Source organism: Ranitomeya imitator, chromosome 1, assembly GCF_032444005.1.
Source record: "Ranitomeya imitator isolate aRanImi1 chromosome 1, aRanImi1.pri, whole genome shotgun sequence".
Taxonomy (NCBI): Eukaryota; Metazoa; Chordata; class Amphibia; order Anura; family Dendrobatidae; genus Ranitomeya; species Ranitomeya imitator.
In genome coordinates, this window is record NC_091282.1 from 1,014,832,098 (window position 1) to 1,014,855,647 (window position 23,550).

At 44.4% G+C, this 23,550-nt stretch overlaps 1 protein-coding gene across 2 annotated transcripts in view; it reads right to left on the reverse strand.

Annotated features, from left to right (window-relative positions):
• The window catches only part of LOC138656749 (malate synthase-like), a 79,997-nt gene that overhangs the window by 5,160 nt on the left and 51,287 nt on the right, over window positions 1–23,550 (reverse strand). The window contains exons 14-15 of one of the 2 annotated variants that reach the window (XM_069743966.1): window positions 11,375–11,499; window positions 3,340–4,277 (exon numbers count right to left, since the gene is read on the reverse strand). In XM_069743966.1, coding sequence (XP_069600067.1) covers window positions 3,794–4,277; window positions 11,375–11,499 — 609 coding nt within the window. In that variant the 3' untranslated portion in view covers window positions 3,340–3,793. Of the gene's footprint in view, window positions 1–3,339; window positions 4,278–11,374; window positions 11,500–23,550 lie in introns of those variants that run through there. The other variant, XM_069743967.1, reaches the window with a different exon arrangement.

Sequence of the window (23,550 nt, forward strand, 5' to 3'; positions counted from 1 at the left end):
GAATTATATCGCTAGCCAGGACGCTGCAATGTCACGGATCGCTAGCGATATCGTTCAGTGTGACGGTACCTTTAGTATAGTGGTTTGTGCAGCATGTGGGTTTTTTTTTTTTAATTGGATGTATTATTGCAAAGCCTAGTGGTCTGCAGCTTTTGGTTAGAATGTGTGAGTGCTTTTTTTTTAAAAAAAAGTTTTAATTTTATTAATTTACTGTTGAAACCATTCGCAGTTGATGTACGTGTATTTAAAATAAAGAGCATTTCTGCTCCATTGTGATTTAAAAAAAAAATAAAATTATTAATAAAATGTTTATTAAAAAATTTCATAAAGGTAAATTTAAAACAGGTGTATGTACCAATGGTTACACATGCAATACAGAGTTGGTTGAGGGTTCATTTTTTACTAAAGGTTATCCTTTAAAAGGTTTTTTTGGGGAAGGTAATTTTTTTTTTTTTTTTAGTTAAACTTAAAAATATTTTTAAAGGTGTCTCACATTTTTACATTTTTTTTTTTTTTTTTTTTTTTTTTGGGGACATGGAAAAGAATGGTATAACGTGCACCTGTTTTTGGGTTTGGGTGTTCACCTATTTTACACAATTTAACAGGGTGTTTATTGCTGAACATTACCTAGTTCTGGGGTGGTCTAATTATAAATCCATTATACTTATTATATTGCAGATAGAGTAGGGACCACAGGCACCAGGTCCACAGCCACCAGGTCCACAGGCACCAGGACAAAGCCACCAGGACCACAGCCACCAGGACCGCATCGTCAAATTATTGAAAGTAAGTTTTGAAGACCCTAAATCTGCTACTTCAATGTGTAGAGCAGATTGCAAGTGTTTTTTAACTTACAGACCACCAGGTCCACAGCCACCAGGTCCACAGGCACCAGGTCCACAGGCACCAGGACAAAGCCACCAGACCACAGCCACCAGGACCGCATCGTCAAATTATTGAAAGTAAGTTTTGAAGACCCCAAATCTGCTACTTCAATGTGTAGAGCAGATTGCAAGTGTCTTTTAACTTACAGACCCACCAGGTCCACAGCCACCAGGTCCACAGGTTACCGGAACAGAATGTCCTCTTCTGGCAGCCCTCCTCCACAGCAACAGCGTGTATCGGTAAGTAAATGGCCCCATTTTTTTTTTTTTTTTTTTTTTTTTAATTTTCATAAATTTTATTCACTACATGCATTTATTATGTTTACACAGGAAACAGAATCCGATGAGGAGCTGTCAGAAGGGACCGAGACGGGTGGAGATATACAAGTGGAGGAGGAACCAAGTGTAAGTAGTTGTGAATCACTTGCTTCACACCATACACCAGCACCATACATGAAACAGATTTTCAGATACAACGGAACCAAGAAAACATATACATACATTCAAGCTAATTTTTTTTATCCTTTATTTCAGTCTCCTGCTGCTGCTGCTGCTGCTGCTGCTGAACACCATGAAGGTTCTCCCAGGCACTCCCAGAGTCGGCGGACTCATCGCCGCGGTCGGCCATCAGTAAGTTGCTTTTTTTTGGGGGGGTGGGGGGGCGATTGGTCATTTTTTTTTTTTCAGTGTACTAATTTTTATCTTTTTCTTATATTTTTTTTTTTTTCTCACAGGCTTCACAGCGTGCTCCCGCAGAAGACTCTGACATAGAGATTGAAGCCCTCATCGAGGAGGTCCGAGAGCGGGAGCCGCTGTGGAACATGGCTGACCGCAGGCATGCTGATACCAGTGTCACCCGTCGGCTCTGGTTGGAAGTATGCCGGAACATCTTTCCGAGGTGGGAGGACCTTCTTCCACAGCAGCAGAGCAAACTATGTAAGTATTCACTTTTCAGTGATGTTTAGAGCTGAATGTAATGTATTGTATTTACCTTTTTTTTTTTTTTTTTTTTCTTCATTCCTGTCTTCACAGGTGGCAAGGTTAGGAAGCGGTGGCGGTCACTGAGGGATCGTTTTAAAAGAGAATTTAACGAGGAGATGCAGGCCCGGAGTGGCTCAGCAGGAAGGAAGAAGAGGAGGTACAGATACGGCCCTGCCCTCTCCTTCCTGAGGCAAACCATGCTGAGTAGAGTGTAAGTATTCAACATCACAGTAAGAACCTGTCTAATCACAAAACTTTTGTTTCAGTCCGGGCTTTTTCATATCAATATATTAATTTTTTTTTTTTTTCTTTCACAGCACCTTCTCCAGCCACCGTGCGCCTGCATCTACCTCTGCGCCCTCTGAAGCGATCCCTCCTGAGTCCGCCACCGGGGACCACGTCGGTAGGCCCCACACCTCTCACCCCTCTGTCCCCTCCACTTCATCCACCTCTACCAGTGGAGCGCAGCCTTCCTTATTCGCATCTGATGGTCAACAGATAGCGTTCGCTTTACCCCACCCCTCGGACCCTGCCACCTCTACACCACCGTTAGGTTCGTGGCGGCAGCGTCAGAGGGGTCAGGAAAGGAGCTATGCTCCTGAGTTCTTGCATCTAAATGCAGGCTTCCAAAATTCATTTAAAATTTTGGGAGAACAAGTGACTGCTGGTTTCAGCATGGTGCAATCGCGCATGAGTGAAAACCACCATGAAATCAGCAGTCGCTTGGATAGGCTGCATTTAGATGTAAGTCAAGCTCCAGCAAATCTTTTTTTTCAGTCCATGCTCAGGAGCATGGAAAAGCTTTCTTTTGATCAGCAGATGCGGGTAATGAATAGCTGCCATAACGCTCTTCTGAAGGTCATCAATGAACCACAATCTACCCCCACACCTCCCCACACATCCCAGTCCCAATTTCAACACCATGCCCCACAATATCACCGCCAGTCCCAATATCCACATCAGTACCAATACCCAACCCGGCCCACAACCCAAATGTATTCACCCGTGTTTTCTTCGTCTTTGCCCAGCTTTCCTTCCCCAGGAAGTTTTCCACCTACCCCAACACAACCCCCCTCTGGTCAGCCTCCTGCTTTTCACCCCCCTTCCACTGCAGACCAAACAGGTAGGGTTTCCCCAATCCCACCTACCGACGTGGTCCAACCTTCCAGCCCCTCCTCCCATAGTTACTCCACCCAACACTACCAAGACCTGTGAAACTGTAATTTCCTTGTTACTCAAAAATTCTTTTTTGCCAAAAAAAAAAAATAATGTTTTTGAAAATTACCAAAAAAAAATTATTTTTTTGAAATAAAAATATTTCTGGTTTACAATCTACTGTGTGTGTGTGTTGATTCATTAAGGTAAATATTAAAGGTTAAGTGAAAAGAAACACCAGACGTTTTCAAGGTATAACAAAATGGTTTTATATTAGCAAGCAAACCACACTTTGTGTTTTTTTTTTTTTTTTTTTTTTGGGGGTTGCTACAAAAACAATTTTGACAAACAACAAAAACCAAGAAAAACATGTCACACAATGATGTCTTGCCATGAAATCCGCCCAACAGGTGACAAAAAATAATCCGCAAACTGGTCTCTCATCATTGTAACAGAACTGGTGGAGCGAACAGAGGCACTGCGGTAATCCCACAAGGATGTCTCCAATTCTTCGTCATCCAAGGTAACAGGCTCCTTTGAAATAACAAAATTGTGGAGCACCACACATGCCTTGACAACATCGTCTACAGTTTTTGTTTCCAGTTTTATTGCCGTCAGCAGAACTCTCCACTTTGCCGTCAATATACCGAAAGAGCACTCTACCACTCTTCTTGCTCTAGTAAGACGGTAATTAAATACCCGCTTGGTACGGTGTAATTCACGGCTGCTGTATGGTTTCAGTAGGTGCGGCGACAGTTGAAAGGATTCATCACCTACACACACATATGGCATGGCTGGTTCACTTGTTCCTGGGAGCGGTCTTGCTGGCGGGAAATTGTATGTATCTCCATACAGGCAGCGACCCATTGGAGAGAGTTTTTAAACACTTGTGAATCGTTGGACCGGCCATACGCTCCTATGTCCACAGCAAGGAATCGGCAGTTGGCGTCAGCAATAGCCATGAGTACAATGGAGAAGTATTTTTTATAGTTATAGTACTCTGATCCTGTTCCTGCCGGTTTAGCAATCCTTATGTGTTTGCCGTCCACGGCACCAACACAATTTGGGAAATTGCAAATTCTCTCAAATTGTTCGGAACTTCTCAACCAGATTTCCATTGTTAGTTGTGGGATATACTCCAGCTGTAAAGTGTCCCAAATCGCACGACATGTGTCCTTCACAATTCCGCCAATAGTGGAAATCCCCAACCTGAATTGGAAATGGAGTGAAGTCAAAGACTCACCCGTAGCTAGGAAGCTGCAGAAAAAAAAGAAAAAAAAATGTTAAAAAAAAAAATTGCACAGACCATCAACCAAAAAAAACCAGTGGAATGACCTCAAACAAACCATAAAATTACATGCTGCAGAAAATGCTGCTCAATGTGTCAGCGCAGTTTTTTCTGCAGCATGTAATAACATTCAATATGAGCAATGACACACGAATAAAAAAACCAGTGGAATGGCCTCAAACAAACCATAAAATTACATGCTGCAGAAAATGCTGCGCAATGTGTCAGCGCAGTTTTTTCTGCAGCATGTAATAACATTCAATATGAGCAATGACACAAGAATAAAAAAACCAGTGGAATGGCCTCAAACAAACCATAAAATTGCATGCTGCAGAAAATGCTGCGCAATGTGTCAGCGCAGTTTTCTCTGCAGCATGTAATAACATTCAATATGAGCAATCACATAAAAAAAAGATGCTTACCGCAGTGTCACCAGGAGCTGCTCCGCCGGTGTGATGGCAAGCCTCATCCTTGTGTCCTGCCTTTGGATGACCTCCTCTAGTTTTCCAACCAAATAATCGAAATGTTCCATTCTCATCCGTACATAATTGTAGAATTTCTGTGGGTTGCACCGCAACTCCAGATAGAGAGTGGACTGGACACCCCTGGTCATCCGCAGCTCATTGATTGGATGTATCCAGAATCGTTGCACTCTCCGTTGCATCCTCCGTCTTTCTGCTGCCGCCTCCTTCTCCCACACTATGATATCCAGGCGATTCGTCTCAAATATAACTTCAGTAACCAAACTCGAAATCCTCCCAATTACACCATCCATCCTTGCCACTAAACTAAAACCCTCAAAGATGGCCTGTAAATACAGTTATTATATAGATTTCCCTTAGTTTCCAGTAGCCAATCAAATTTTGGTGCCTCCCATTTTAACAACGGATCCGTCGTAAAAACGGAAGCAACGGATGGTAAAAACGTATGCAACGCATCCAGCATTTCAACGCAACCGTTTATCGGATTTGCGACGTATCCGTCGAAATGCTGTATGCGTTGCATACGTTTTGCAGTTTTTAGACGCATCCGTTTTTTCGGGAAAAAGACGTTTTTGTGACGGTTTGCAGTTAACGCTAGTGTGAAAGTAGCCTAACAGAACTCCTGCCTGCAAAATATTTTAACCCCTTCAGATGGATTTACATCGTTGGACCTTACAGATCCTCGGAAGGTATGTATATTCTTGGTTTATTTTTTTTTTTTTATTTACAGATCAAGGGTCTTCATTGAGTGGATTGAGAGAGTAGAATAAATTAATACAACAACCTTTGTGTTTTTTTCATTAAATTAATTTTTAATGTGTGGTTTTTTTTTAACCCTTTACTAGTATTGGATTAATAATGGATAGGTGTCATAATTGACGCCTCTCCATTATTAATTTGGCTTAATGTCACCTTACAATAGCAAGGTGGCATTAACCCTTCATTACCCCATATCCCACCGCTACACGGGAATGGGAAGAGAGTGGCCAAGTGCCAGAATAGGCGCATCTTCCAGATGTGCCTTTTCTGGGGTGGCTGGGGGCAGGTGTTTTTAGCCTGGGGGGGGGGGGGCAATAACCATGGACCCTCTCCAGGTTATTAATATCTGCCCTCAGTCACTGACTTTACCACTCTGGCGGAGAAAATTGTGCGGGAGCCCACGCCAATTTTTTCTGCCATTTAACCCCTTAATTTACTAGCTAGAACGGCCAAATTTTGCATATACACACTACTAACATTAGTAGTGTGGAATATGCAAAAAAAAGGGGGATATGAGATGGTTTACTGTATGTAAATCATGTCGGGTTTTAGGAAGGAGAAAGCAAAAGTCGGTAATTGAATTACCGTCTTTCTGCTATATCACGCTGGATGAAATATTAATATATATATATATCAGTATATACAGTGGGGCAAAAAAGTATTTAGTCAGTCAGCAATAGTGCAAGTTCCACCACTTAAAAAGATGAGAGGCGTCTGTAATTTACATCATAGGTAGACCTCAACTATGGGAGACAAACTGAGAAAAAAAAATCCAGAAAATCACATTGTCTGTTTTTTTAACATTTTATTTGCATATTATGGTGGAAAATAAGTATTTGGTCAGAAACAAACAATCAAGATTTCTGGCTCTCACAGACCTGTAACTTCTTCTTTAAGAGTCTCCTCTTTCCTCCACTCATTACCTGTAGTAATGGCACCTGTTTAAACTTGTTATCAGTATAAAAAGACACCTGTGCACACCCTCAAACAGTCTGACTCCAAACTCCACTATGGTGAAGACCAAAGAGCTGTCAAAGGACACCAGAAACAAAATTGTAGCCCTGCACCAGGCTGGGAAGACTGAATCTGCAATAGCCAACCAGCTTGGAGTGAAGAAATCAACAGTGGGAGCAATAATTAGAAAATGGAAGACATACAAGACCACTGATAATCTCCCTCGATCTGGGGCTCCACGCAAAATCCCACCCCGTGGGGTCAGAATGATCACAAGAACGGTGAGCAAAAATCCCAGAACCACGCGGGGGGACCTAGTGAATGAACTGCAGAGAGCTGGGACCAATGTAACAAGGCCTACCATAAGTAACACACTACGGCACCATGGACTCAGATCCTGCAGTGCCAGACGTGTCCCACTGCTTAAGCCAGTACAAGTCCGGGCCCGTCTGAAGTTTGCTAGAGAGCATTTGGATGATCCAGAGGAGTTTTGGGAGAATGTCCTATGGTCTGATGAAACCAAACTGGAACTGTTTGGTAGAAACACAACTTGTCGTGTTTGGAGGAAAAAGAATACTGAGTTGCATCCATCAAACACCATACCTACTGTAAAGCATGGTGGTGGAAACATCATGCTTTGGGGCTGTTTCTCCGCAAAGGGGCCAGGACGACTGATCCGGGTACATGAAAGAATGAATGGGGCCATGTATCGTGAGATTTTGAGTGCAAACCTCCTTCCGTCAGCAAGGGCATTGAAGATGAAACGTGGCTGGGTCTTTCAACATGACAATGATCCAAAGCACACCGCCAGGGCAACGAAGGAGTGGCTTCGTAAGAAGCATTTCAAGGTCCTGGAGTGGCCTAGCCAGTCTCCAGATCTCAACCCTATAGAAAACCTTTGGAGGGAGTTGAAAGTCCGTGTTGCCAAGCGAAAAGCCAAAAACATCACTGCTCTAGAGGAGATCTGCATGGAGGAATGGGCCAACATACCAACAACAGTGTGTGGCAACCTTGTGAAGACTTACAGAAAACGTTTGACCTCTGTCATTGCCAACAAAGGATATATTACAAAGTATTGAGATGAAATTTTGTTTCTGACCAAATACTTATTTTCCACCATAATATGCAAATAAATTGTTAAAAAAACAGACAATGTGATTTTCTGGATTTTTTTTTCTCAGTTTGTCTCCCATAGTTGAGGTCTACCTATGATGCAAATTACAGACGCCTCTCATCTTTTTAAGTGGTGGAACTTGCACTATTGCTGACTGACTAAATACTTTTTTGCCCCACTGCATGTTTTTTGGTTTTTTTTTAACACATGGATCCCTTGTATAGCCGTATGTCGGTTTTGCAAGCCTGCGATAAAAACACGCATTACGGCTGCCATACGGATTACATACGGAGGATGCCATGCGCAAAAAACGGTGACACACCCTGCCTACGGAGGAGCTACGGACCACTATTTTCGGGACTTTTCAGCGTATTACGGCCGTAATATACGGACCGTATTTTCATACGCTGTGTGTGACGCCGGCCTGAGAAGCAAAAAAATGGAGTTCCATACACATAAATACAATTTTAAAAAAATGTAGATTTTATTACAAATATTATTGCACAATTTATCAGAAGAACAAACAAGGGACCCTAGTAAGAGACAAGTTAGCCCAGGCATAAGAGTAAGTATAGACCATCACAATGGTACTAGTATAAACCACCGCAAATCACACTGGCTATAGATCATTCTGCTATCCAATGCAGTTACCCTACATATACGTCACCGCTCTGCTGTCCAGAATCCCAGAGTGCCTATCAGCCATATCCTCCTTCTCCTCTCGCTTCCTCAAACTCAATGTGGACAAATCTGAACTCATCATCTTTCCTCCATCCCACAAATCTTCCCTACTTGACCTATCTATCGCAGTCAATGACATCATGCTTTCCCCTGTACCCGAAGTCCGCTGCCTCGGAGTAACCTTCGACTCTGCCCTGTCCTTCAAACCACACATCCAAGCTCTTTCCACCTCCTGTCGCCTCCAGCTCAAAAATATCTCCAGGATCCGTCCTTTCCTCAACCCCCAATCTACTAAAATGCTTGTGCACGCCCTCATCATTTCCCGCCTCGACTACTGCAACATCCTTTTCTGTGGCCTCCCTGCTAACACCCTTGCACCTCTCCAGTCCATCCTTAACTCTGCTGCCCGACTAATCCATCTCTCTCCTCGCTACTCCTCCGCTTCCCCCCTCTGCAAATCTCTTCACTGGCTCCCATTCCCTCAGCGTATCCAGTTCAAATTGCTAATACTGACCTACAAAGCCATCCACAACCTGTCTCCTCCATATATCTCTGAACTAATCTCTCGATATCTTCCCTCACGTGATCTCCGGTCCTCCCAAGACATCCTTCTCTCCACACTTATTCGCTCCTCATCCAATCGCCTCCAAGACTTCTCCCGAATATCCCCCATCCTCTGGAACTCTCTGCCCCAACACGTCCGACTATCAACCACAGTCGGATCCTTCAGACGGAACCTGAAAACTCATCTCTTCAGGAAAGCCTACAGCCTGCACTGACAACGCTGCTGCCTCACCAACACCGGAGCTACCGCCTCACCAACACCGGAGCTACCGCCTCACCAACACCGGAGCTCCTGCAACCCTCAACCTACTGTCTCCTTCCCCATAATCCTGTAGAATGTAAGCCCGCAAGGGCAGGGTCCTCGCCCCTCTGTATCAGTCCGTCATTGTTAGTTTGTTTACTGTATGTGATATTTGTAACTTGTATGTAACCCCTTCTCATGTACAGCACCATGGAATCAATGGTGCTATATAAATAAATAATAATAATATACCATGTTAATATAAGCATTGGATATCCTTAACATAGTGCATCCCCCTCAGGCTGTCATAGTGACCAGTATCCCCACAAGAGAGGACAGTTTGCAGTGCATCTAGTAGCCGAATAGTTTACCCATAGTGATGTATATTGCCAAAGGACCGGATCCACCCCCTAAGGGATGTTAAAGAGTACTAGTACCATTGTGATGGTCTATACTTACTCTTATGCCTGGGACTAACTTGTCTCTTACTAGGGTCTCTTGTTTGCTCTATTGATATATTGTGATAAATTGTGCAATAATATTTGTAATAAAATATACATTTTTTTTAAATTGTATTTGTGTATGGAACTCCATTTTTTTGCTTCTTAATAAGCCTAAGCATGTAGCAGTACAGACACAGAGGGCTATTAACTGCATGAAGTGTATGAGAACATGATGTGAGGAACCTGATTATGTTTTGTTTTTTTGAATGGGCCACACAGGGATAGTTAGGTTAATGCGTTGAGGCGGTAGGCCAGTCTGAATATATGTGGTTTTAGGCCACTCTTAAAACTGGGGGGATTGGGGATTAACCTTATTAACCTGGGTAGTGGATTCCAAAGAATTGGCACAGCACGTGAAAAGTTTTGGAGACAGGAGTGGGAGGTTCTGATGATTAACTATGCTAACCTCAGGTCATTAGCAGAACGGAGGGCACGGGTAGGGTGGTAGGCTGAGACCAGAGAGGAGATGTAGGGTGGTGCAGAGCCATGGAGTGCTTTGTGTATGAGGGTAGTAGTTTTGTACTGGATTCTGGAGTGGATGGGTAACCAGTGTAATGACTGGCACAGAGTAGAGGCATCGGTGTAACGGTTGGTGAGGAATATAATCCTGGCAGCAGCATTCAGGACAGATTGGAGCGGGGAGAGTTTCGTAAGAGGGAGGCCGATTAAAAGAGTTACAATAGTCAAGATGAGAATGAATGAGTGAAACAGTAAGGCTATGTGCACACGTCAGGATTTCTTGCGTTTTTTTATGTGTTTTGGGCGCGTTTTTTGTGCGTTTTTTTTTTTGCGTTTTTTCCCAATGCATACAATAGCGGGGAAAACGCTAAAAATCCGCAACATTAATGAACATGCTGCTTTCTTTTACCGCGATGCGTTTTTTTTTTTGCAGAAAAAAACGTGCACAAAAATTGCAGAATGCATTCTAAATGATAAGATGCATATGTATGCGTTTTTATTGCGAAAAAATGCAAAAAAAAGCACGAAAAAACGTGTGCAAATACCCTAAGAGTTTTTGCAGCGTCGAAAGTAAGAAAAGGGCGAATTCTAGAAATGTTTTTGAGATGGAGATAAGAAATGTATAGTTAAGAAATGTATATAAATAAACCATCATATTACATCACATCCATAATGCCAATATGTAAGGACTGAAACATGTTAGGGCATGTTAGGTTAGGCTATGGGTTGAACTGGATGGACTTAAAGTCTTTCTTCAACCTTAATAACTATGTTACTATGAAATGGACTTCTTGTCATAGCCGCCTCCTCTTGCTGCATAATCGGCCCCAGCGCCTGCGCATTAAGTTATTTTTTTTCCGGGCGTGCGCAGTTGCGCTGCCCTTCGTACTTACAACGCAGGCGCCAGGGACGCTGATGAAGCGAGAGGAGGCGGCGCCCAGCACGCACAGGTCCGGAGTGACGGCTGTGCTGTGTCTGATTAGGAGGGAAAGACCCGCCTCCGGGAACATTTCAGGGTAAGAGGGGGCACATTTTACAAACGTTTATTTCAGCGTGTGCAGGCATCATAACTAAAAGAGCCACCTTGTCAGAATGCAGCATTTGTGCTGCACAAGGTGGCTCTTTTAGTTACAAACGCCTGAGGGGGTGACAGGTTCCCTTTAACACTAGGACTACTGGTATAGTCATTTTGACTTACTTGCAGTAGTTCTAGTCAGGGTTCACGAGTCCAGTAGTCCTAGTGGTAAAATTTTCTGCATTTTGACACCAATGTTTTTCCTGTTTCCTATGAGAAGTTCTATTTACTTACAAATCTGAGATCTGTGACTTCTCAAGCAGTGACTCCACTTGCTGCACCAGGGCATGTACCAGACCACGGGTGACCGTTCTGCTGTCATCCTCTAATTTTACCTGGTGCCTTATCCACTGCCAGACCTGTAGACCAGGAGGAAAGAATACATGAGCTTAGACTGCGAGAGGAGGAAAATGTAAAATACAGGTAATCCCTTAGCAAGGTTTCTTCTACTTGATATGTCATTTGTTATGGTATATAAAAAGTATCCAGATAATGCCAGAATACTACACATAACGCGTGTGAGGCTACTTTCACACTAGCGTCGTGTGACGGCCGTCGCAATGCGTCGTTTTGGAGAAAAAGCGCATCCTGCAAAGTTGCCCGCAGGATGCGTTTTTTCTCCATAGACTTGCATTAGCGACATATTGCGACATATGGCCACACGTCGCATCCGTCGTGCGACGGATGCGTCGTGTTTTGGCGGACCGTCGGCACAAAAAAAACGTTCCATGTAACTTTTTTTGTGCAACGTGTCCGCCATTTCCGACCGCATGCGCGGCCGGAACTCCGCGCTCTCCTCCCCGGACATTACAATGGGGCAGCGGATGTGTTGAAAAACATCCGCTGCCCCCGTTATTCATTTATTTCACAACGTACGTCGGACCGACGCATGGCGACGGCCCCGTACCGACACTAGTGTGAAAGTAGCCTAAGATGTTGTTTCAATGTAGATTTTCCCCAAGCCTGAGTGGTTTTCATGATTAACATCTGTATTTTTTTTCTTTTGATAAAAGTGTGGTGTAACAACATAAACCATGGAGACATTCACAATTTGTGAAATGATTTAGCTAAAAAAGAGCAGAACTAAATCTTGGCCTGTTTTGTTTTAGCCACTAAGTGTGCCCTTATTTTGAATTGAACCTGTCAAGTGATTCATGCTGCCCGAACCAAGCGCAGTGTAACCTACTGGCTCCATTGATACCAGTAAACAGTCACACAGATAGGTCCTAGAGACTTCTCCCCATTCCCAGCTCTGCTAGATAGGAAGAATCTGGCATGGTCCTGCCTTCCTAGGCCGCTTAGTCTCCTCGTTCCCACCTCCCTGTTCAAAGTATGTTTTCCCTCACACAATTTCATAATAGATATGTGTAATGATAGAGCATGTCTCTGACTCATGCTGCCTGAGGTTGGGGGTCACACGAATCACTAAACACAATCCCTTTAAACTTTCTGTAATTTGTGACTACTCTGCACATTGGGGCCAATGAATTTTGAGCTGCATACACCAGGGGTGTCAAACTGCATTCCTCGAGGGCTGCAAACAAGTCATGTTTTCAGGATTTCCTTGCATTGCACAGGTGATAATTTAATCACCTGCAGAGAATGATTCCAGCACCTTGTGCAATGCTAAGGAAATCTTGAAAACACGCATGGTTTGAGGCCCTCGAGGAATGCAGTTTGACACCCCTGGCATAAACCACAATTCTGGCTTAATTTGTGGAAAAAAACAAAAAAAAAAACAATTATACTGTCCTATACTTCCTGCCACCCCATTTTTTTTTTATTGGTTTAGGGTATGTGTCCATGGGCCAGATTACATGCGGATTGAACGCTGAATACAGCCGCAGCGTTCAACCAGCAGCGTCCAGATGTTACAGCATAGTGGTGGGGATTTTATGAAATCCCGTCTCCACTATGCGTGCAAACACGGCGGCCCTGCATTTATGGACATGCGGCGCGTCATTTTAGAACGCAGCATGTACAGTACAGACCAAAAGTTTGGACACACCTCATTTAAAGATTTTTCTGTATTTTCATGACTATGAAAATTGTAATTCACACTAAAGGCATCAAAACTATGAATTAACACATGTACATTATATACCTAACAAAAAAATGTGAAAAAACTGAAAATATGTCTTATACTAAATGGAGGCCAGATTCTAACGCATCGGGTATCATAGAATATGCATGTCCACGTAGTATATTGCACAGCCCACGTAGTATATTGCCCAGCCACGTAGTATATTGCCCAACCACATAGTATATTGCCCAGTGACGTAGTATGTTGCCCAGCCACGTAGTATATTGCCCAACCACGTAGTATATTGCCCAGCCACGTAGTATATTGCCCAGTCACGTAGTACTGTATATTGCCCAGCCACGTAGTACATTGCCCAGCCACGTAGTACATTGCCCAGCCACGTAGTACATTGCCCAGCCACGTAGTATATTGCCCAGTCACGTAGTATATTGCCCAGTCACGTAGTATATTGCCCAGCCACGTAGTATAATGCCCAGCCACGTAGTACTGTATATTGCCCAGTCACGTAGTATATTGCCCAGTCACGTAGTATATTGCCCAGCCACGTAGTATATTGCCCAGTCACGTAGTACTGTATATTGCCCAGCCACGTAGTACATTGCCCAGTCACGTAGTATATTGCCCAGCCACGTAGTATAATACCCAGCCAAGTAGTATATTGCACAGTGACGTAGTATACAGCACAGAGCCACGTAGTATACTGCCCAGTCACGTAGTATATTGCCCAGCTACGTAGTATATTGCCCAGCCACGTATGTAACAGGTTAAAAAATAAAAAAGAAACATAAGAGTTTGTATGTTCTCTCCGTGTTTGCGTGGGTTTCCTCCGGGTTCTCCGGTTTCCTCCCACATTCCAAAGACATACTGATAGGGAATCTAGATTGTGAGCCCCATCGGGGACAGTGATGATAATGTGTGCAAACTGTAAAGCGCTGCGGAATATGTTAGCGCTATATAAAAAAATAAAGACTAAAAATAAAGACTATACTCACCCTCCGAGGGCCCCTTGTAGTCCTGACGCTTCTGTGCGGTGCACGCGGCAGCTTCCGGTCCCAGGGTTGGTATGAGCGCAGGACCTGTGATGACGTCGTGGTCACATAACCGTGACGTCATGGAATGTCCTTCTCGCATAGCATCTTTGGAACCGGAACCTGCCACTTGCACTGCCGAGGACAGGACGCTACGTTGGAGGGTGAGAATAACTTTTTTTTTTTATTATTTTTAACATTAGATCGTTTTACTATTGATGCTGCATACGAAGCATTAATAGTAAAAAGTTGGTCGCACAGGGTTAATAGCTGTGTAACCGGAGTGCGTTACACCGCGCTCCGGTAACGCTGGCATTAACCCTGTGTGAGGGCTGACTGGAGGGCAGTATGGAGCGGGCACTGACTGCGGGGAGGAAAGAGCGGCCATATTGCCGCCGGACTGTGGCCGTCGCTGATTGGTCGTAGCAATGGTCGTGGGCGTTTTGCCACGACCAATCAGCGACTTGGATTCCATGACAGACAGAGGCCGCGACCAATGAATATCCGTGACAGAAAGAAGGACAGACAGAAAGACGGAAGTGACCCTTAGACAATTATATAGTAGATTCTAGGTTCTTCAAAGTAGCCACCTTTTGCTTTGATGACTGCTTTGCACACTCTTGGCATTCTCTTGATGAGCTTCAAGCTGATTGGTCGTAGCAATGGTCGTGGGCGTTTTGCCACGACCAATCAACGACTTGGATTCCATGACAGACAGAGGCCGCGACCAATGAATTTCCGTGACAGAAAGAAGGACAGACAGAAAGACGGAAGTGACCCTTAGACAATTATATAGTAGATTCTAGGTTCTTCAAAGTAGCCACCTTTTGCTTTGATGACTGCTTTGCACACTCTTGGCATTCTCTTGATGAGCTTCAAGAGGTAGTCACCGGAAATGGTCTTCCAACAATCTTGAAGGAGTTCCCAGAGATGCTTAGCACTTGTTGGCCCTTTTGCCTTCACTCTGCGGTCCAGCTCACCCCAAACCATCTCGATTGGGTTCAGGTCTGGTGACTGTGGAGGCCAGGTCATCTGGCATAGCACCCCATCACTCTCCTTCTTAGGTAAAATAGCCCTTGCACAGCCTGGAGGTGTGGTTAGGGTCATTGTCCTGTTGAAAAATAAATGATGGTCCAACTAAACGCAAACCGGATGGAATAGCATGACGCTGCAAGATGCTGTGGTAGCCATGCTGGTTCAGTATGCCTTGAATTTTGAATAAATCCCCAACAGTGTCACCAGCAAAGCACCCCCACACCATCACACCACCTCCTCCATGCTTCACGGTGGGAACCCGGCATGTAGAGTCCATCCGTTCACCTTTTCTGCGTTGCACAAAGACATGGTGGTTGGAACCAAAGATCTCAAATTTGGACTCATAAGACCAAAGCACAGATTTCCACTGGTCTAATGTCCATTCCTTGTGTTCTTTAGCCCAAACAAATCTCTTCTGCTTGTTGCCTGTCCTTAGCAGTGGTTTCCTAGCAGCTATTTTACCATGAAGGCCTGCTGCACAAAGTATCTTCTTAAAGGGAACCTGTCACCTGAATTTGGCGGGACTGGTTTTGGGTCATATGGGCGGAGTTTTCGGGTGTTTCATTCACCCTTTCCTTACCCGCTGGCTGCATGCTGGCTGCAATATTGGATTGAAGTTCATTCTCTGTCCTCCATAGTACACGCCTGCACAAGGCAAGATTGCTTTGCGCAGGCATGTACTATGGAGGACAGAGAATGAACTTCAATCCAATATTGCAGCCAGCATGCAGCCAGCGGGTAAGGAAAGGGTGAATCAAACACCCGAAAACTCCGCCCGTATGACCCAAAACCAGTCCCGCCAAATTCAGGTGACAGAGTCCCTTTAACAGTTGTTGTAGAGATGTGTCTGCTGCTAGAACTGTGTGGCATTGACCTGGTCTCTAATCTGAGCTGCTGTTAACCTGCGATTTCTGAGGCTGGTGACTTGGATAAACATCCTCAGAAGCAGAGGTGACTCTTGGTCTTCCTTTCCTGGGGCGGTCTTTATGTGAACCAGTTTCTTTGTAGCTCTTGATAATTTTTGCACTGCACTTTGGGACACTTTCAAAGCTTTCCCAATTTTTCGGACTGACTGACCTTCATTTCTTAATGATGGCCACTCGTTTTTCTTAGCTGCTTTTTTCTTGCCATAATACAAATTCTAACAGTCTATTCAGTAGCACTATCAGCTGTGTATCCACCAGACTTCTGCACAACACAACTGATGGTCCCAAGCCCATTTATAAGGCAAGAAATCCCACTTATTAAAGGGACTCTGTCACCTGAATTTGGAGGGAACAATTTTCAGCCATAGAGGCAGGGTTTTCGGGTGTTTGATTCACCCTTTCCTTACCCGCTGGCTGCATGCTGGCTGCAATATTGAACTGAAGTTCATTCTCTGTCCTCCGTAGTACATGCCTGCACAAGGCAATCTTACCTTGCGCAGGCATGTACTACGGAGGACAGAGAATGAACTTCAATCCAATATTGCAGCCAGCATGCAGCCAGCGGGTAAGGAAAGGGTGAATCAAACACCTGAAAACTCCGCCCATATGGCTGAAAATTGTTCCCTCCAAATTCAGGTGACAGAGTCCCTTTAAACCTGACAGGGCACACCTGTGAAGTGAAAACCATTTCCGGTGACTACCTCTTGAAGCTCCTCAAGAGAATGCCAAGAGTGTGCAAAGCAGTCATCAAAGCAAAAGGTGGCAACTTTGAAGAACCTAGAATATAAGACATATTTTCAGTTGTTTCACACTTTTTTGTTAAGTATGTAATTCCACATGTGTTAATTCATTGTTTTGATGCCTTCTGTGTGAAGTTACAATTTTCATAGTCATGAAAATGCAGAAAAATCTTTAAATGAGAAAGTGTCCAAACTTTTGGTCTGTACTGTATGTTTACCTTGCGGCGACGCCTCGCCTCAGCAAGGTAAATAACACCGTCCTATGTATAGGGTGCGGCCATTCCGGATGTGTGCAATGAACACATCTGGAATCACCGCCCATACAAAAGGGGCGGCGCTTTGGGCGGAGTGAGTTTTCCGCTCCGTCCAAAGCGCCGGCAATCTGGACCATGGACACGCACCCTTAGACATGTTTTTCAAAATGCCCTACAAGTGCATATTACTTATGAAAAAAGTGTCCAGGAAAAGGTATGGCCTAAGTTACAGTCTTGCGCTCCAAAACTGCACCACAATTTGGTATCAAAGAGGAGGCAAATTTATTAAACTATTTGTGTCACTTTCCTAAATCTGGAGCATTTTTTTAAACTGTCTAATGCGATGTTCATGCTTTTGCATTTGTGCTGCTTTTTATGCAAATTAAGAGCTGACGGTACCAGCAAAAGCTATGAGATCTCAATAATCTCATTCTGACGATTGCTTTTTTTTTCCTGAGTGTTTTGGAAAACTGCAGCTTTTTTTTTAACATCTGCATCATGTCAATTCTTTCAGCTTTTTTGCAGCATATTTTCTTCAATAGAAAGCACAAGTGAAAAAACGCTTCTTGTGAAACAGTTTAGTACATCTGTCCCAATTTTATGGAAATATGGCCTTACAATTTTTGAACTAAGCAATAGTGGTGTTGAAAAGAATGAACAATATAAAAGAAAGACTTAACGTATATACTCGTGTATACGGTAAGTTGACCCAGTACAAGCCGAGGCACCTAATTTTGCCTCGAAAAACTGATTGACTTGAGTATAAGCCGGGGTATGCATTGTACCCTAATCCCTTTTCTGGTATGCATGGTTCCTTATTCCCATCCTTGTATGCATGGCTCCTTATTCCCATCCTTGTCTGCATGGCTCCTTATTGCCATCCTTGTCTGCATGGCTTCTTATTCCCATCCTTGTCTGCATGGCTCCTTATCCCCATCCTTGTCTGCATGGCTCCTTATTGCCATCCTTGTCTGCATGGCTACTTATTCCCATCCTTGTCTGCATGGCTTCTTATTCCCATCCTTGTCTGCATGGCTCCTTATTCCCATCCTTGTCTGTATGGCTCCTTATTCCCATCCTTGTCTGCATGGCTCTTTATTCCCATCCTTGTCTGCATGGCTCCTTATTCCCATCCTTGTCTGCATGGCTCCTCATCCCCATCCTTGTCTGCATGGCTCCTCATCCCCATCCTTGTGTGCATGGCTCCTTATTCCCATCCTTGTCTGCATGGCTCCTTATTCTCATCCTTGTCTGCATGGCTCCTTATCCCCATCCTTGTGTGCATGGCTCCTTAGTCCCATCCTTGTCTGCATGGCTCCTTATCCCCATCCTTGTATGCATGGCTCCTCATCCCCATCCTTGTCTGCATGGCTCCTTTTCCCCATCCTTGTGTGCATGGCTCCTTATTCCCATCCTTGTGTGCATGGCTCCTTATTCCCATCCTTGTCTGCATGGCTCCTTATTCCCATCCTTGTCTGCATGGCTCCTTATTCCCATCCTTGTCTGCATGGGCTCCTTTTTCCCATCCTTGTAATATATGGCTCCTTATTCCCATCCTTGTCTGCATGGTTCCTCATCCCTATCCTTGTCTGCATGGCTCCTTCTCCCCATCCTTGTTTGCATTGGCTCCTTATTCCTTGTATGTATGATTCCTTATCACCATCCTTGTATGTATCGGCTCCTTCTCCCAATCCTTGTATGTATGGTCCCCATGAGAAAAGCATAAAAAAAGAAAAGAAAAATCCTAATTAACCTTCCCTGTGCACCCGCGCAGCATCTCGTTACGGTGCCAGCATCTCCTGCGGCCGAGCGATCATGTGTCCCCGCTCATTAAGGTAATGAATATTCACCTCTCTCCACACCTATGGGAGTGGAGAGAGGTGAATATTCATTACCTTAATGAGCGTGCACCTATGAGAGCCTGGCAGCTGCTGAAAGCCGCTGCCTGCGTCTGTAAATGTGTGGGTGCTATAAGAGAAAAGAATATTCATTGCCAGTGTAGTGAATATAGTAATGAAAACCTTTGGCACTCAACAAGTCCACAAATCTTTTCTCTCAATTTTCAAATTTATTTAGGCAGCCAGCAAAAAATGTATAACAGACAAATAATCCAACGTTTTGGCATACATTGCCTTTTTCAAGGTAGTCTGTATATAATGTATAGCGATCCTAATTTATTAGTTGCCAGCATGGCATAGAGGAAGGACGCATAACTGCAGAGATAGGAGAGCTGGCTCGTATCCCGTGGCCCAGAGTGAGATACCACGGGACACGGCAAGCATTAATAGAATTAAGAAGAAAAAAAAAGCTGCGTCCACTCTGCTCCAATGCCACTAAGGCTATGTTTCCATGGTCAGTATTGGCAGCGCTTTGGACGTAGCACATACCCACTCCGTCCTAAGTGCTGTTGGCTTTTGTACGTGCGGTGATTCTGCATGTGTTCATTGAACCATCCGGAATCACCGCATCCTATACATTGGACTGTGATATTTATCTGGCGTTTCCGCCAGATAAATATACATGCTGCGGTCTAGAAACACGCACCGCATGTGCGTATACGCAGGGAAGCTGCGGGTGTCCCTGCACGCATAGTGGAGACGGGATTTCACAAAATCCCCTCCACTATGCTGTAACATCTGGATGCTGCGAATTGGATGCTCCGGCTGTACACAGCGTCCAATCCACAGCATTTACTGACCGTGGAAACATACCCTAACTCAAAAGAAAATCACCACTCCTGTGGTGAACTAGAACTCCCAGCATGCCATAGGAGCTTCTGTACATGCTGGGAGTTATAGTTCTCAAAGGGATAAGGATAATAGTCAACCATGTGACATAAATGGGACCTTAAAGGGAATCTGATGGCTGATACATGCTGCTCGTTCCACAGGTCGCATGTGCCAGACATTGGCTGTATGATTCCAGAAAGGTATGTTTGACTCTGAAATGCTGCTGCGTTTCAGGGAAAACCTACTTTAAAGCCACCGAGGACCAAGGCCTCACGGGTGACTAGTCAGACAGGCGGGTGCCTGGTGGCTTCTCTCCATCCACTCCGTCTGAGGGACAAGTTTCTTCCTGCGTGCGAGTACAAAGACACACCAGTCATTGGCAGTCGGAGGGGAGAAGTCAGACATGTTTTTCTCTGTGATGCTGCAGCGTTTCTGAAACAAACATACAGTACCTGGCTTAGATAGTACAGCCGGTGCCGGACACATGCTGCCCATGGGTCACACAGCAGATATCAGCGGTTAGGTTCACTTTAAGGGTATGTGTGGACGTTCAGTATTAGGCAGCACTTATGACGCAGCACATGTCCGCTGTGTCAAAAAAACACTGGTGGCTTCTCGATTTTGGTGCGTTTTTGGTGTTACATATTTTTGTTGCATCAAAAACAGTGTCTTACAGTTCAGCAATGTGGATGGGATTTACCGTATAAAAATCTCCTGCCCACTGAGCTTTTTTATGCAGTGTAAGTTGACCTGCGGTGCGTGCTTCAAATTCGCGAAATGTCCATTTTTCTTGCAGATATGCTACGTTTTCTGTGCACATTTTTCCCATAGAAGCAAAATATAGCTAATGTGGCCACTTTGGACCAGACCGTAGCACTATGGAGAGCGCAGCTTCATCTTCATTGCCTACGAGACCCTGCTGTGTGTAAAGTAGCAACTTTTCTTGGTACTGCAGCTAAGGCTGGAATCACACAAGCATATAACATCAGAAGCGAGAGCAATGGATGTGATATGCCAATGACCCTCCACTCCAGCTCTGCTGCAAGCGTGATGTGAGTGTCAGAGCTCTGTGCTCCGATGCTCTCAAGTGGGAGAATCAGAGCACAGCCCCAGAGGAGACGGAGAAAGTAATTTCTCCATCTCCTCCATTACCTGTCTTGGCGTAAATCGGACTGCACAGCAGGGCCGGCGTCAGCACCCGGGCAAGTGCCGGGGCCCTGAGCAGGCAGGGAGCCCACTTGCCGTCGGGGACACTGGCGTGCTATAGTGCCAGCCCCCGCGAGTGGACCCCCGCCTGATCCGGGCCCCGGCACTTGCGATACTTACCTCTCCCAGTTCCAGCGCTGCAGCGTCTTCCATCCTGACTGTGACGTTCAGGTCAGAGGGCGCAATGACGTCACCAGTGCACACCCTCTGCCTGAGCAGTCGCTGCACAGAGAGCAGGAAGACACCGACTGTGAGGAGTCCAGAGCAGATATTTGGAGCAATATATGGGGACCATCAGAAGGGGCCCATATATGGAGCATTATATGGGGCTAATTCTATATGGAGTATCTTATGGACACAATAATATAGGGAGCATCTTATGGGGCCAATTCTATAGGGAGCATTATATCAGGCCAATTTAATATGGTGCAGTATATGGGGCCAATAATATATGAAGCATCTTATGGGACTAATTATATATGGAGCATTTTATATGGCCAATTATATATGAAGCATTATATGGGGCCCATTATACACAGAACATCTTATGGGCCCAATAGTATAGGGAGCATCTTATGAAGCCAATTCTATAGGGAGCATTATATGGGGCCAATTTAACCCCTTCATGACCGTGGGATTTTTCGTTTTTCTGTGTTCGTTTTTCACTCTCCTCCTTCCCAGAGCCATAACTTTTTTTATTTTTCCGTCAATTTGGCCATGTGAGGGCTTATTTTTTTGCGGGATGAGTTGTACTTTTGAACGACATCATTGGTTTTACCATGTTGTGTACTAGAAAACTGGGAAAAAATTCCAAGTGCGGTGAAATTGCAAAAAAAGTGCAATCCCACACTTGTTTTTTGCTTGGCTTTTTTGCTAGGTTCACTAAATGCTAAAACTGACCTGCCATTATGATTCTCCAGGTCATTACGAGTTCATAGACACCTAACATGACTAGGTTATTTTTTTACCTAAGTAGTGAAAAAAAAAATTCCAAACTTTGCTAAAAAAAAAAAAAAAAATTGCGCCATTTTCCGATACTCGTAGCGTCTCCATTTTTCGTGATCTGGGGTCGGTTGAGGGCTTATTTTTTGCGTGCCGAGATGACGTTTTTAAGGATAGCATTTTGTTGCAGATACGTGCTATTGATCGCCTGTTATTGCATTTTAATGCAATGTCGCGGCGACCAAAAACACGTAATTCTGGCGTTTCGATTTTTTTTCTCGTTACACCGTTTAGCGATCAGGTTAATGCTTTTTTTTATTGATAGATCGGGCGATTCTGAATGTGGCGATACCAAATATGTGTGGATTTGATTTTTTTTTATTGATTTATTTTGATTGGGGCGAAAGGGGGGTGATTTAAACTTTTATATTTTTTTTATTTTTTTCACATTTTTTTTTAACTTTTTTTTTTTACTTTTGCCATGCTTCAATAGCCTCCATGGGAGGCTAGAAGCAGGCACAGCACAATCGCCTCTGCTACATAGCAGCGATCTGCTGTTCGCTGCTATGTAGTAGAAAATCAGGTGTGCTGTGAGCGCCGACCACAGGGTGGCGCTCACAGCCACCGGTGATCAGTAACCATAGAGGTCTCAAGGACCTCTATGGTTACAATGGAGAAGCATCGCCGACCCCCGATCATGTGACGGGGGTCGGCGATGACGTCATTTCCGGCCGCCCGGCCGGATGCGGTAGTTAAATGCCGCTGTCTGCGTTTGACAGCGGCATTTAACTAGTTAATACCGGTGGGTGAATCGTGATTTCACCCGCCGCTATTGCGGGCACATGTTAGCTGTTCAAAACAGCTGACATGTCCCGGCTTTGATGCGGGCTCACCGCGGAGCCCTGCATCAAAGCAGGGGAGCTGACATCGGACGTACTATACCGTCCGATGTCAGTAAAGGGTTAATATGGAGCATTTTATGGGGCCAATTCAATATGGAGCAGTATATGGGGCCAATAATATATGAAGCATCTTATGGAACTAATCATATATGGAGCATTTTATATGGCCATTATATATGGAGCATTATATGGGGCCTATTATACATGGAGCATCTTATGGGGCCAATTATTTTGGGAGCATTATATGGGACCCATTCTGTAAGGAATATTATATGGGGCCCATTCTGTATGGAGCAATACATGGGACTCAATATACTCTATGGGGCCGATCATATACTGTATGGACCATTATATGAGGCCCATTATATATGGAGCCCATCATATACTGTATGGAGAATTATATGTGGCTCACTATACTGTATGGAGCATTATATGGGGTCAATTCCGTATGGAGCAATATATGCGACTCATTCTGTATGGAGCACTCTGTGGTGCCCATTATACTATATGGAGCATTATATGAGGCTCATTATTCTGTATGGAGCATAATATTGGGCTCATTATTCTGTATAGAGGACTATGTGGTGCCAATAATACTGTATGG